The 13,976-nt window shown below is 49.3% G+C and overlaps 1 protein-coding gene across 1 annotated transcript; it reads right to left on the bottom strand.

The window, feature by feature from the left end:
- Positions 1–11,326: 11,326 nt before the first annotated feature.
- LOC144671526 (free fatty acid receptor 3-like) lies at positions 11,327–13,644 on the bottom strand. The gene has a single exon (XM_078533481.1). It carries the CDS (start codon positions 13,626–13,628, stop codon positions 12,606–12,608), a length of 1,023 nt encoding a protein of 340 aa, XP_078389607.1. The 5' UTR covers positions 13,629–13,644; the 3' UTR covers positions 11,327–12,605.
- Positions 13,645–13,976: the final 332 nt, after the last annotated feature.

The following is a 13,976-nucleotide window of genomic DNA, read 5'->3' on the forward strand; positions in this document are numbered from 1 at the left end:
AGGATGCTTTAGTGACTGGAAGCCAGTATCCAGTAGCGTACCACAGGGATCTGTGCTGGGTCCCCTATTATTTGTCATTTATATAAATGACATAGATGACTATGTGGGGGGTAGGATTAGTAAGTTTGCAGATGACACAAAGATTGGCTGGGTGGTTAACAGTGAGGTTGAGTGTCTTTGGCTACAGGATGATATAGACGGGATGTTCAAATGGGCAGATAAGTGGCATATGGTATTTAACCCTGAGAAGTGTGAGGTGATACACTTTGGAAGGACTAATTTGACAAGGAAGTGTTCAATGAACGGCATGACACTAGGAAGTTCTGAGGAACAAAGGGACCTTGGCGTGTATGTCCACAGATCTCTGAAGGCGGAGGGGCATGTTAGTGGGGTGGTGAAAAAGGCATATAGGACACTTGCCTTTATCAATCGAAGCATAGATTACAAAAGTAGGGAGATCATGTTGGAATTGTGTTGAACCTTGGTGAAGCCACAGCTGGAGTACTGTGTGCAGTTCTGGTCACCACATTATAGGAAGGATGTGGTTGCACTGGAGGGGATGCAGAGGAGATTCACCTGGATGTTTCCTGTGATGAAACATTTAAGTTATGAAGAAAGGTTGGATAGACTTGGGTTGTTTTTGTTGGAGCAGAGAAGACTGAGGGGCGACCTGATTGAGGTGTATAAGATTATGAGGGGCATGGACAGGGTGGATCGGGAGCAGCTGTTCCCCTTAGCTGAAGTGTCAGTCACAAGGGGGCATAAGTTCAAGGTGAGGGGCAGGAGGTTTAGGGGGAATATGAGGAAAAATTTTTATACCCAGAGGGTGGTGACAGTCTGGAATGCGCTGCCTGGGAGGGTGGTGGAGGCGGGTTGCCTCAGATCCTTTAAAAAGTACCTGGATGAGCACTTGGCGCGTCATAACATTCAAGGCTATGAGCCAAGTGCTGGTAAATGGGAGTAGGTAGGTAGGTCAGGTGTTTGGTGCAGACTCGATGGGCCGAAGGGCCTCTTCTGCACTGTGTGATTCTGTACTTGCTGCACCTGCATGCTTGCTTTCAGCGACTGGTGTACAAGGACACTCAGGTCCCTTTGTACATCAACATTTCCCAATCTATTACCATTTAAATAATACTCTGCCATTCTGTTTTTCTTCCCAAAGTGGATAACTTCACACTTGTCCACATTATACTGCATCTACCATGTATTTGCCCATTCACTCAAGCTGTCTAAATCGCCTAGAAGCCTCTTAACATCCTCCTCATCGCTCACATTCCCACCAAGTTTTGTATCACCAGCAAACATGGAAATATTACATTTGGTTCCCCCATCCGAATCATTGATATATATTGTGAGTAGCTGTGGGCCAAGCACTGATGTCTGAGGTACTCCACGATGTTTATTAAGTGTGTTTGGGAACTGATTAGCAATCACAAAGTTCCCAGGTTTAAATGTTGTTCAATCATTTAATTTTATGGTCGGCACCCCCCCCCCACTCTGGTGGACAATAGGTGTATTACACGCTGCTTTCACTGACCACTCAGGACATTCCAAAAGCACGTTGTCACCTCAGGATATTCCTCAGTACTGACCCTCCAACATTGCAGCAATCCCTCAGTACTGACCCTCTGACAGTGCAGCACTCCATCAGTGCTGACCATCTGACATTGCAGCACTCCCTCAGCATTGACCCTCCGACAGTGCAGCACTCCCTCAGCATTGACCCTCCGACAGTGCAGCACTCCCTCAGTACTGACCCCCCAACAGGGCAGCACTCCCTCAGTACTGACCCTCCGACAGTGCAGCACTCCCTCACTACTGACCCTCTGACAGTGCAGCACTCCCTCAGTACTGACCCTCCGACAGTGCAGCACTCCCTCACTACTGACCCTCTGACAGTGCAGCACTCCCTCAGCACTGACCCTCCGACAGTGCAGCACTCCCTCACTACTGACCCTCTGACAGTGCAGCACTCCCTCAGCACTCACCCTCCCACAGTGCAGCACTCCCTCAGTACGGACCCTCTGACAGTGGAGCACTCCCTCAGTACTGACCCCCCGACAGTGCAGCAGCCCCTCAGCACTGACCCTCCGACATGCAGCACTCCCTCAGCACTAAACCTCCGACAGTGCAGCACTCCCTCAGTGCTGACCCTCCGACAGTGCAGCATTTCCTCAGCACTGAACCTCCAACAGTACAGCACTCCCTCAGTACTGAACCCCCGACAGTGCAGAACTCCCTCATTACTGAGCCTCTGACAGTGCAGCACTCCCTCAGTACTGACCCTCCCACAGTGCAGCACTCCCTCAGCACTGACCTTCCGACAGTGCAGCACTCCATCAGTATTGAACCCCCGACAGTGAAGCACCTCCTCATCACTGACACTCCGACAGTGCAGCACTCCCTCAGCACTGACCGTCTGACAGTGCAGCACACACTCAGTACTGACCATCTGACAGTGCAGCACTACCTCAGCACTGACCCTCCCACCGTGCAGCATTCCCCAGGAGTGAACCTCCGACAGTGCAGCACTCCCTCAGTACTGACCCTCCGACAGTGCAGCACCCCCTCAGTACTGACCCTCCGACAGTGCAGCACTCCCTCAGTACTGAGCCTCCGACAGTGCAGCAGTCCCTCAGTACTGACACCCCAACATTGCAGTGCCCCCTCGGTTTTGACCCTCCGACAATGCAGCACTCCCTCAGCACTGACCCTCTGACATTGCAGCACTCCCCTGAGTACTGACCCTCCAACAGTGCAGCAATCCCTCAGCACTGACCTTCCAATAGTGCAGTACTCCCTCAGTACTAACCCCTCGACTGTGCAGCACTGCCTCAGTACTGCCCCTCCGACAGTGAAGCACCACCACAGTATTGACCATCCGACAGTGCAGCACTACCTCGGTACTGACCCTCCGCAGTGCAGCACTCCCTCAGTACAGACCCTTTGACAGTGCAGCACTCCCTCAGTACTGACCCTCCGACAGTGCAGCACTCCCTCAGTGCTAACCCTCTAACAGTACAGCACTCCCTCATTACAGACCATTCAACAGTGCAGCTCTCCCTCAGTACTGACCCCCCGACAGGGCAGCATTCCCTCAGCACTGACCCTCCGACAGTGCAGCACTCCCTCAGTACTGACCCCACAACAGGGTAGCATTCCCTCAGCACTGACCCTCCGACAGTGCAGCATTCCCTCACTACAGACCCTCTGACAGTGCAGCACTCCCTCAGTACTGACCATCTGACATTGCAGCACTCCCTCAGTATTGACCCTCCGACAGTGCAGCACTCCCTCAGTAGACCCTCCGACAGTGCAGCACTCTCTCAGCAGTGATCCTACGACAGTGCAGCATTCCCTCAAACTGACTTTCTGACAGTCCAGCACTCCCTCAGCAGTGATCCTATGACAGTGCAGCACTCCCTTAGTACTGAAGCCCAGACAGTGCAGCAGTCCCTCAGTACTGACCCTCTGACAGTGCAGCGCTTCCTCAGTACTGAGCCTCCGACAGAGCAGCACTGCCTCAGTAATGACCCTCCGACAGTGCTGGATTCCCTCAGTACTGATCCTCCGACAGTGGTGAATTGCCTCAGTAGTGACCCTCCGAAAGTGCAGCTCTCCCTCAGTAATGACCCCCCGACAGTGCAGCACCCCCCGCAGTACTCACCCTCCGACAGTGCAGCACTCCCTCAGTAGACCCTCCGACAGTGCAGCACTCCCTCAGCAGTGATCCTACGACAGTGCAGCACTGCCCCAATACTAACTTTCTGACAGTGCAGCACTCCGTCAGCAGTGATCCTACGACAGTGCAGCACTCCCTTAGTACTGACCCCCGACAGTGCAGCAGTCCCTCAGTACTGACCCTCCGACAGTGCAGCACTCCCTCAGCAGTGATCCTACGACAGTGCAGCACTCCCTTAGTACTGACCCCCGACAGTGCAGTAGTCCCTCAGTACTGACCCTCCGACAGTGCAGCACTCCCTCAGCAGTGATCCTACGACAGTGCAGCACTCCCTCAATACTGACCTTCTGACAGTGCAGCACTCCCTCAGCAGTGATCCTACGACAGTGCAGCACTCCCTCAATACTGACCCTCCGACAGTGCAGCACTCCCTCAGCAGTGATCCTACGATAGTGCAGCACTCGCTTAGTACTGACCCCCTGACAGTGCAGCAGTCCCTCAGTACTGACCCTCTGACAGTGCAGCACTCCCTCAGTACTGAGCCTCCGACAGAGCAGCACTCCCTCAGTACTGACCCTCCGACAGTGCAGCACTCCCTCAGCACTGACCCTCAGACACAGAAACATAGAAAATAGGAACAGGAGTCGGTCATTCGGCCCTTCGAGCCTGATCCACTATTCATTACAATCATGGCTGATCCTCTATCTCAGGGTCGTACTCCCGCTGTCCCCCCAGACCACTTGGCGTCTTTAGAGTCCAGAAATTTATCTATTCCCTTCTTAAATATATTCAGTGACTTGGCCTCCATAGCCTCTGTGGTAGAGAATTCCACAGGTTTATCAGCCTCTAAGTGAAGAAGTTTCTCCTCATCTCAGTCCTGTGTGGCTTATCCCTTATCCTGAGACTGTGACCCCTTGTTCTAGACCCTTCAGCCAAAGGAAACATCATCCCTGCATCCAGTCTGTCCATCCCTCTCAGAATGTCATACGTTTCAATGAATCCCCTCTCATGCTTCTAATCTGCAGTGAATACAGGCCGAGCCGGTCCAATCTCTCCTCATTCGACAATCCTGCCATCCCAGGTATCAGACTGGTGAACATTCGCTGCCCTCCCTCTATGGCAAGTACATCCTTTCTAAGGTAAGGAGGCCAAAACTGTACACAGTACTCCCGGTGTGGTCTCACCAAGGCCCTGTACAGCTGCAGTAAGACATCCTGGCTCCTGTACTCAAGTCCTCTCACAATGAAAGCCAACATACCATTTGCCTTTTTAACTGCTTGCTGCACCTGCATGCTTGCTTTCAGCGACTGGTGTACAAGGACACCCAGGTCCCTTTGTACATCAACATTTCCCAATGTATTACCATTTAAATAATACTCTGCCATTCTGTTTTTCCTCCCAAGGTGGATAACTTCACACTTGTCCACCTTATACTGCATCTGCCATGTATTTGCCCATTCACTCAACCTATCTAAATCGCCTTGAAGCCTCTTAACATCCTCCTCATCGCTCACATTCCCACCAAGTTTCGTGTCACCAGCAAACATGGAAATATTACATTTTGTTCGCTCATCTGAATCATTGATATATATTGTGAGTAGCTGTGGGACAAGAACTGATGTCTGAGGTACCCCACGATGTTTATTAAATGTGTTTGGGAACTGATTAGCAATCACAAAGTTCCCAGGTTAAAATGTTGTTCAATCATTTAATTTTATGGTCGGCACTCCCCCAGGTGGACAATAGGTTTATTACATGCTGCTTTCACTGTCCACTCTCCATTCAAATAGCACCTTTTCACCTTGGGATTTTCCTCAGTACTGACCCTTTGACAGTGCCGCGCTTCCTCTGTACTGACACTCCGATAGTGCAGCACTGCCTCAGTACTGACCCTCCGACAATGCAGTACTCCCTCATACTGACCCTCTGACAGTGCAGTACTCCCTCAGTGCTGACCCTCCGATAGTGCAGCACTCCCTCAGTACTGACCCCGACAGTGCAGCACTCCCTCAGCACTGACCCTCTGACAGTGCAGCGCTCCGTCAGTAGTGACCCTCCGACAGTGCAGCGCTCCCTCAGCACTGACCCTCTGACAGTGCAGCCCTCCCTCAGCACTGACCCTCTGACAGTGCAGCGCTCCCTCAGCACTGACCCTCCGACAGTGCAGCACTCCCTCAGTACTGACCCTCCGACAGTGCAGCACTCCCTCAGTATTGACAATCTGACAGTGGAGTGCTTCATCCGTATTGAAGAATGCAGTGTTCCCTGCATACTGATGTATTGTTTTTAATTTTCCAAAATTGCCTAGATTTAGGGAAGGGTCCATTTGATTGGAGAATAACAAATGTAACTCCTTTATTGAAAAAGGGAAGGAGACAGAAAGCAGAAAACTGCAGCTTAGCATCTGTCATCCGGAAGATGTTCGAAGCTATTATTAAAGATGTTATGGCAGGGCACTTAAAAAAATTCATGGCAATCAGGCAGAGTCAAAATGGTTTTGTGAAAGGGAAATCATGTTCAGCCAATATATTGGATTTTCTTGAAGCAGTCACATGCGCTGTGTATAAAGTGGAACTGGTGGACGTATTGTACTTAGATTTCCAGAAGGCACCTGATAAGGTGCCACATCAAAGGCTATTGGTGGAAAATAAAAGCTCATTGTGTAGGGGGTAACATATTAGCATGGATAGAAGATTAGCTCGCTAACAGGAAGCAGAGAGTAGGCATAAATGTATCTTTATCAGGTTGGCAAGATATAGAGTGGTGTGCCAGAGGGGTCAGTGCTGGGACCTCAACTGTTCACAATTTATATAAATGGCTTGGATGAATGGTTTGAAGGAATGGTTGCTAAATTTGCTGATGATACAAAGATAGGTAGGGAAGTAAGTTGTGAAGAGGATGTAAGGAGGCTACAAAGTGACAGAGAGAGGTTAAGTGAGTGGGCAAAGATCTGGCAAATGGAGCATAATGTGGGAAAATGTGAAATTGCTCATTTGGCAGGAAGAGTAAAAAACTTATTATCTAAATGGTGATAGATTGCAGAGCTCTGAGGTGCAGAGGGATCTGAGTGTCCTAGTGTATGAATCACAAAAGGTTAGTGTGCAGGTACAGCAGGTAATTAGGAAAACTAATGGAATGTTACCATTTATTGTGAGGGGAATTGAATACAAAAGTAGGGAGGTTATGCTTCAGTTGTACAGATCACATCTGGAGTACTATGTACAGTAAGGTCACCTTATTTAAGGAAAGATGTAAATGCATTGGAAGCAGTTCAGAGAAGGTTTACTAGACTAATACCAGGAATGGGTGGATTGTCTTATGAGGAAAAGCTGGACAGTCTAGGATTGTATCCACTGGAGTTTAGAAGAGTAAGAGGCGACTTGATTGAAACATATAAGATCCGGAGGAGTCTTGACAGAGTGGGTGTGGAGAGGATGTTTTCTCTTGTGGGAGAATCTAGAACTAGGGGTCACTGTTTAAAAATAAGGGCTCAATCATTTAAGACAAAGTTGAGGAGAAGTCTTTTCTCTCAGATGTTCATGAGTCTTTGAAACTCTTCCTCAAAAGGTGGTGGAAGCAGAGACTGAATATTTTTAAGGCAGAGCCAGATAGATTCTTGATTAACAAGGGAGCGAAAGGTTATTGGGGTTATTGCAGGAGGTTACAACAAATTCAGCCATGATCGTATTGAATGATGGAGCAGGCTCAGGGGGCTGTGTGGCCAACTCTTGCCCCTAAATCGTATGTTCATATGTATGTAGTACTGACCCTCTGACAATGCAGCACTCCTTCAGCACTGACCCTCTGACAGTGCAGCACTCCCTCAGTACTAATACTCCGACAGTGCAGCACTCCCTCAGTACTGACACTCCGACAGTGCAGCACTCCCTTAGTACAGACCCTCCGACAGTGCAGTACTCCCTCACTACTGACCTTTCGACAGTGCAACACTCACTCAGTACTGACACTCCGAAAGTGCAGCACTCCCTCAGTACTGACACTCCGACAGTGCAGAACTCCCTCAGTACTCACCCTCCGACAGTGCAGCACTCCCTCATTTCAGTCGGAGGTGCTATTTTTCAGATGAGACATCAAACTGAGATAAAAGCAAAAAACTGCGGATGCTGGAAATCGAAAACAAAAACAAAAATACCTGGAAAAACTCAGCAGGTCTGGCAGCATCTGCAGAGAAGAAAACAGTTAACATTTCAAGTCCGCATGACTCTTCAACAGAACTAAGGAAGAATAGAAAAGGGGTGAAATATAAGCTGGTTTAAGGTGGGGGTTGGGACAAGAAGAGCTGGATAGAGGGCCAGTGATAGGTGGAGATAACCAAAAGCTGTCACAGACAAAAGGACAAAGAGGTGTTGAAGGTGGTGATATTATCTAAAGGAATGTGCTAATTAAGGGTAGAAAGCAGGACAAGCAAGATACAGATAGCCCTAGTGGGGGTGGGGTGGGGTGAAGGAATCGAAAAAGGCTAAAAGGTAGAGATAAAACAATGGATGGAAATACATTTAAAAATAATGGAAATAGGTGGGAAAAGAAAAATCTATATAAATTATTGGAAAAAACAAAAAGGAGGGGGAAAGATCAGAAAGGGGGTGGGAATGGAGGAGAGAGTTCATGATCTAAAATTGTTGAACTCAATATTCAGTCCGAAAGGCTGTAAAGTGCCAAGTCGGAAGATGAGGTGCTGTTCCTCCAGTTTGCGTTGAGCTTCACTGGAACAATGCAGCAGGCCAACGACGGACATGTGGGCATGAGAGCAGGGTGGTGTGTTGAAATGGCAAGCGACAGGGAGGTCTGGGTAATACTTGCGGACAGAACGAAGGTATTCTGCAAAGCGATCACCCAGTCTGCATTTGGTCTCTCCAATGAAGAGGAAACCACATTGGGAGCAACGAATGCAGTAGACTAAGTTGAGGGAGGTGCAACTGAAATGCTGCTTCACTTGAAATGAGTGTTTGGGCCCTTGGACGGTGAGGAGAGGGGAAGTAAAGGGGCAGGTGTTGCATCTTCTGCGGTTGCATGGGAAGGTGCCATGGGAGGGGGTTGAGGTGTATGGGGTGATGGAGGAGTGGACCAGGGTGTCACGGAGGGAACGATCCCTACGGAATGCCGCCGGTGGGGGGTGAAGGGAAGATGTGTTTGGTGGTGGCATCATGCTGGAGTTGGCGGAAATGGCGGGGGATGATCCTTTGAATGCGGAGGCTGGTGGGGTGATAAGTGAGGACAAGAGGGACCCTATCATGTTTCTGGGAGGGAGAAGAAGGTGTGAGGGCGGATGCGCGGGAGATGGGCCGGACACGGCTGAGGGCCCTGTCAACCACCGTGGGTGGAAAACCTCGGTTAAGGAAGAAGGAGGACATGTCAGAGGAACTGTTTTTGAAAGTGGTATCATCAGAACAGATGTGACAGAGGCGAAGGAACTGAGAGAATGGGATGGAGTCCTTACAGGAAGCAGGGTGTGAGGAGCTGTAGTCGAGGTAGCTGTGGGAGTCGGTAGGCTTGTAATGGATGTTGATGGACAGTCTATCACCAGAAATTGAGACAGAGAGGTCAAGGAAGGGAAGGGAAGTGTCAGAGATAGACCATGTGAAAATGATGGAGGGGTGGAAATTGGATGCAAAATTTATAAAATTTTCCAGGTCCAGATGAGAGCATGAAGCAGCACCGAAGTAATCATCAATGTACCGGAGAAAGAGCTGTGGGAGGGGGCCGGAGTAGGACTGGAACAAGGAATGTTCCACATGCTCCATAAAGAGACAGGCATAGCTGGGGCCCATAACCACACCTTTTATTTGGAGGAAGTGAGAGGAGTTTATGGAGAAATTGTTCAGTGTGAGAACAAGTTCAGCCATTAAACTGAGACCCCGTCTGCCCTCTCAGGTGTGTGTAAAATATCCCACAGTCACTATTTGGAAGAAGAGCAGGGGGAAGTTCTCTCCTGTGTCCTGGAGCCAATATTTATCCCTCAACCAAAATCACTAAGAACAGGAGATCTGAGTCATTATCAAATTGCTGTTTGTGGCATCTTGCTGTGCACAAATTGGCTGCTACATTTCCTACATTAAACAGGGGCCATGCTTCAAAAAAAGTTCTTCATTGGCTGTGAAACACTTAGGGACGTCCTGAGGAGGGACTAGAGAAGACTGCTTCCCTGTCTGGCACAACTTCAAAATCAAAACTCTCATCCTTGCTTTCAAATCTTTCCATGGTCTCTTCACTCCTGTAACCTCCTCCAGCCCCTACGCCACTCCCTATCTCTGGAACCTCCTCCAGCCCTTACAACCCTCCCCATCTCTGTAACCTCCTCCAGCCCCTACAACCCTCCCTGTCTCTGTAACCTCCTCCAGCTCCAAAAGCCCTCCCTATCTCTGTAACCTCTGCCAGCACCGACAACCCTCGAGATCTCTGCTGTCCTCCAATTCCGAACTCTCGGCCATCCCCCGATTCCCATTGTTCCACCATTGGCATCCGGGCCTTCAGCTGCCTGGGGCCCTAAGCTCTGCAATTCCCTCCCTAAACCTCTACACCTCTCTCTCTCCTCCTTAAAAATATATCTTTGACCGAGTTTTTTGCTACTTGTGCTCTCATGACTCAATGTCAAATTTTCTGCAATAATTGCTTCTCGGATATTTTATCTCATTCACAGTGCTATAGATAAACACAAGTTGTTGTTGTGGTTGAAGTCCTATTAATCTGGGGGATTATGTCCAATTCTGGGCATGTCGCACTTTGGGAAGGATGTCAGGGCCTTGGAGAGGGTGCGGAGGAGATTTACCAGGATGTTCCCAGGGATGAGGATCCTCAGTTCATGTGGAGAGACTGGAGAAGCTGGGATTGTTCTCCTTAGAGCAGAGAAGGTTAAGGGGGAGATTGAATCGAGGCATTCAAAATCATGAGGGGTTTGGATAGAGTAAATAAGGAGAAACTGTTTCCAGTGGCAGGAGGGTCGGTAAACAGAAGGACACAGAATGAAGAGAATCGGTAAAAGAACCAGATGGGGAGATGAGAATTTTTTTTGACACAGCGAGTTGTTGTGATCTGGAAGGCGCTGCCTGAAAGGGCGGTGGAATCAGATTCAATAGAAACTTTCAAAAAGGGGAATTGGAGAAATACTTGAAGGGGAAAAATTTGCAGGGCTATGGGGGAAAGAGCATGAGGGGGGTGGGCAGAGTGGGACTAATTGAATAGATATTTCAAAGAGCTGGCACAGGCACGATGGGCTGAATGGCCTCCTTCTGTGCTTTGAGTCTGCTAAATCGCTTCAGCAAGTGACACAGCAGGGAATAAACATCCAGATTCCAGTCCAAAGCAACTAAATGGAAGCGAGCAATGAGATTAGATGGGATACATGTAGAACATGCGTCAATCAGGTATGATGGACCAAATGATCTCTGTACTGTATTTTTTATGATTCAAACTCTTTTGGGACAATCTGATTTTACCTTTTTGGAGGTTCAGCCTTGTCGTCAGTTAAAATCTCTCCCAACAATTGTTGTTATTTCAATAACGTAGATTCCTCAGGCATAATTCCGTAGCATCACCTTACACTTAATATCGTTAAACACTTGGCATAACAGGCTAAGCTATTAAATTGTATTTATTTTCAGATAAAATTATTCAGAGTCAAGGGATTATAGGTGAGATTCTGGATACAATTCAGCGAACAGATCAGCAATATTATAATTAAAAAGTAATGGATTATTTTCAGCCAATTTAGTCTTGGGCTGAACTGGAAGAAAGGGTTGATAGAAATATAATTCCAAACCTTTGTGCTTTGCCTCAAAATGACTACAATTATTGTTGGGATCTCCTGTAATGTTTGTTCTGCAGTCCCTACTTTTATCAGAAGGTGCCACAGGCTAATGGGTGAAAAAAACAATTTAACAAGCTAACAGTCAAAATAAGTTGTCAAGGTTGTTCGAAGTTAATGGGGCATGATGTGAACTGATAAACTATTGGTATGGCTAGGTATTAGCTGTGGCATAGTGCTAGCACTCACACCTCTGAGAAGGAAGGTTCCAGGTGTAATTCACATTCCAGAGACTTCAACCCATTAATCCTGCTGACACTTCCACCGCCGGAACTGAGGGAGCATTGCACTGTCGGAGGGTCAGTACTGAGGGAGTGCTGTACTGTCAGAGGGTCAGTAATTAGAGAGTGTAGCACTGTCAAAGGGCCAATACTGAGGGAGATCTGCAGTGTCAGAGGGTCAGTACTGAGGGAGTGCTGCACTGTCGGAGGGTCAGTATAGATTGAGCACTACACTGTTAGAGGGCCAGTGCTAAGGGAGTGCTACATTGTTGGAGGGTCAGTAATGAATGAACGCAGCACTATCAGAGGGTTAGTACTGAGGGAGTGCTGCACTGTCTGAGAGTCAGTGCTAAGGAGTGCTGCACTGTCAGGGGGTCAATACTGAGGGAGTGCTGCACTGTTGGAGGTGCTGTCTTTCAGATGAGACATTAAACCGAGGCCCCGTCTGCCCTCTCAGGTGGATGTAAATTATCCCATAGCCACAATTTCAAAGAAGAGCAGGGGGAGTTTTCCCTGGTGTCCTGGGGCCAATATTCATCCCTCAACCAACATCTCTAAAAAAAAAAACAGGTGATCTGGGTCATTATGACATTGCTGTTTGTGGGAGCTTGCTGTGCATGAATTGGGTGCTGCGTTCCCTATATTCCAATATCATAATTGAATAAAAGTACTTAATTGACTGTGAAGTGCTTTGGGGCATCCTGAGGTGTTGAAAGGCGCTAGAGAATTGCAGGTTCCTCCTCACGTGGAACACCCCATCAGTGACGAAGACCAGACAGATGCCAGTGATTGCTGGCACTGGGAGTCCTCGTCTTATATTGAATCCAATTATGGTATAAATGCGGAATTTCCATGAGCCGACCTCCTTAATCACTTGTTGTCATTCACATCCAATCCCTAGAGACGATGTTCTGCATGGAACTGGGTCCGATGCTTGCATGAGATCTCCGTTCAGTCCCTTCTCCTGTGGGATCGCACTGTGCCAGATGCGCAGCAAGCTCTGCTTGACGCTGCTGGTGTATTGCTTGGTGCCCTGCCAGTACTGGGTGGCGCTCTGCTGCAGAGCAGAGGAGGAGCAGAGGAAGACCAGCGGGTTGAGGAAAGCGCTGGCCGTACTGGGCAGCAGGGCTTCCCTCCACCAGTTGACGTTCTGGCGCAGGGCAAAGCCGACCAGGTGGGAGGCGTTGTAGGGGGCGAAGCAGGCCACGAAGGTCGTCAAGGTGATGGCGGCCACCCAGAGGGCCTTACGCTTCTCTCGCCGGGGGAGTTGGCTCCTGCTGAGCTCCCAGAAGCAGCCGAGGTAGGCGAAGGAGGTGAGCGCCAAGGGGGCCAGGAAGAAGATGACTGCGAGTTCCAGTCTGAGGGGCAGCAGCAAGTCCAGTTGGGTCTGGGTGAAGTTGGCATAACAGATCGAGGTGTTGCTCTCGGCTGGGGCCACCAGGTGATCCTGTGACCCAGTCGCCTCCACCAGGAAAATGAAGACGAGGTGGGCGACGACGAGGAGCCAGAGCACGAAGCAGACCACACAAGAGTAGCGGGGACTCTTGTACATCTTGTACCTGATGGGAAAGGCAATGCTCAGGTACCTGCCTATGCTGAGTGCCGTGAGGAACAGGATGCTGGCGTAGATGGTGCTGAAGTGGAAGACGTGGTAGATGGGGCAGAAGACCACGGGCAGCACCCACTCACCCCACACTGTCTCCACCATCTTGACTGGCAGAAAAGCAATAAAGAGCCCATCGGAGATGCAGAGATTGATCATGTAGATGACATTGGGCGTGGGTTTACGCTTCAGCTCCCTGAAGAATATGCAGAGGGCCACAGCGTTGGAGGGTGCCCCCAGGATGAAGGTGGTGCAGTAGACAGCCAGCGAGAAGATGTCAAGTGGGGCAAGGTCCACCATGTTGTGTCATATTACCTGTGGGTAACAGGAGAGTCAGTCACCTGCACTTGGCTGGGAATAAGCTCATTTATTTACTTCAATGTTCTCCCCCCAATCTTCTCCTTCCCACCCACCCCATCTTAAACCCATTCACAAATCTGCTGCTCCCCCCACAGCCCCACTCTAACTCACACCGAGTCCCGTTCGCCAATCACCCCCATTGTTGTTTGCCGATATACATTGGTTCTTGGTCTGGCAATGCCTCCATTTTCCAAATTCCTTTCACAGCATCCTCATCTCCTTCCCTATCTCTGCAACCTCCTCCAGCTCCTACGACCCTCCCTCTCTCCGTAACCTCCACCAGTCCCT

The sequence above is a fragment of the Cetorhinus maximus genome, chromosome 33 (genome assembly GCF_964194155.1).
Source record: "Cetorhinus maximus chromosome 33, sCetMax3.hap1.1, whole genome shotgun sequence".
NCBI classification, from domain to species: domain Eukaryota; kingdom Metazoa; phylum Chordata; class Chondrichthyes; order Lamniformes; family Cetorhinidae; genus Cetorhinus; species Cetorhinus maximus.

Coding starts and splice junctions, on each gene's coding strand:
- LOC144671526 (XM_078533481.1), bottom strand. CDS start 13,628: ATGGTGGACCTTGCCCCACTTGACATCTTCTCGCTGGCTGTCTACTGC.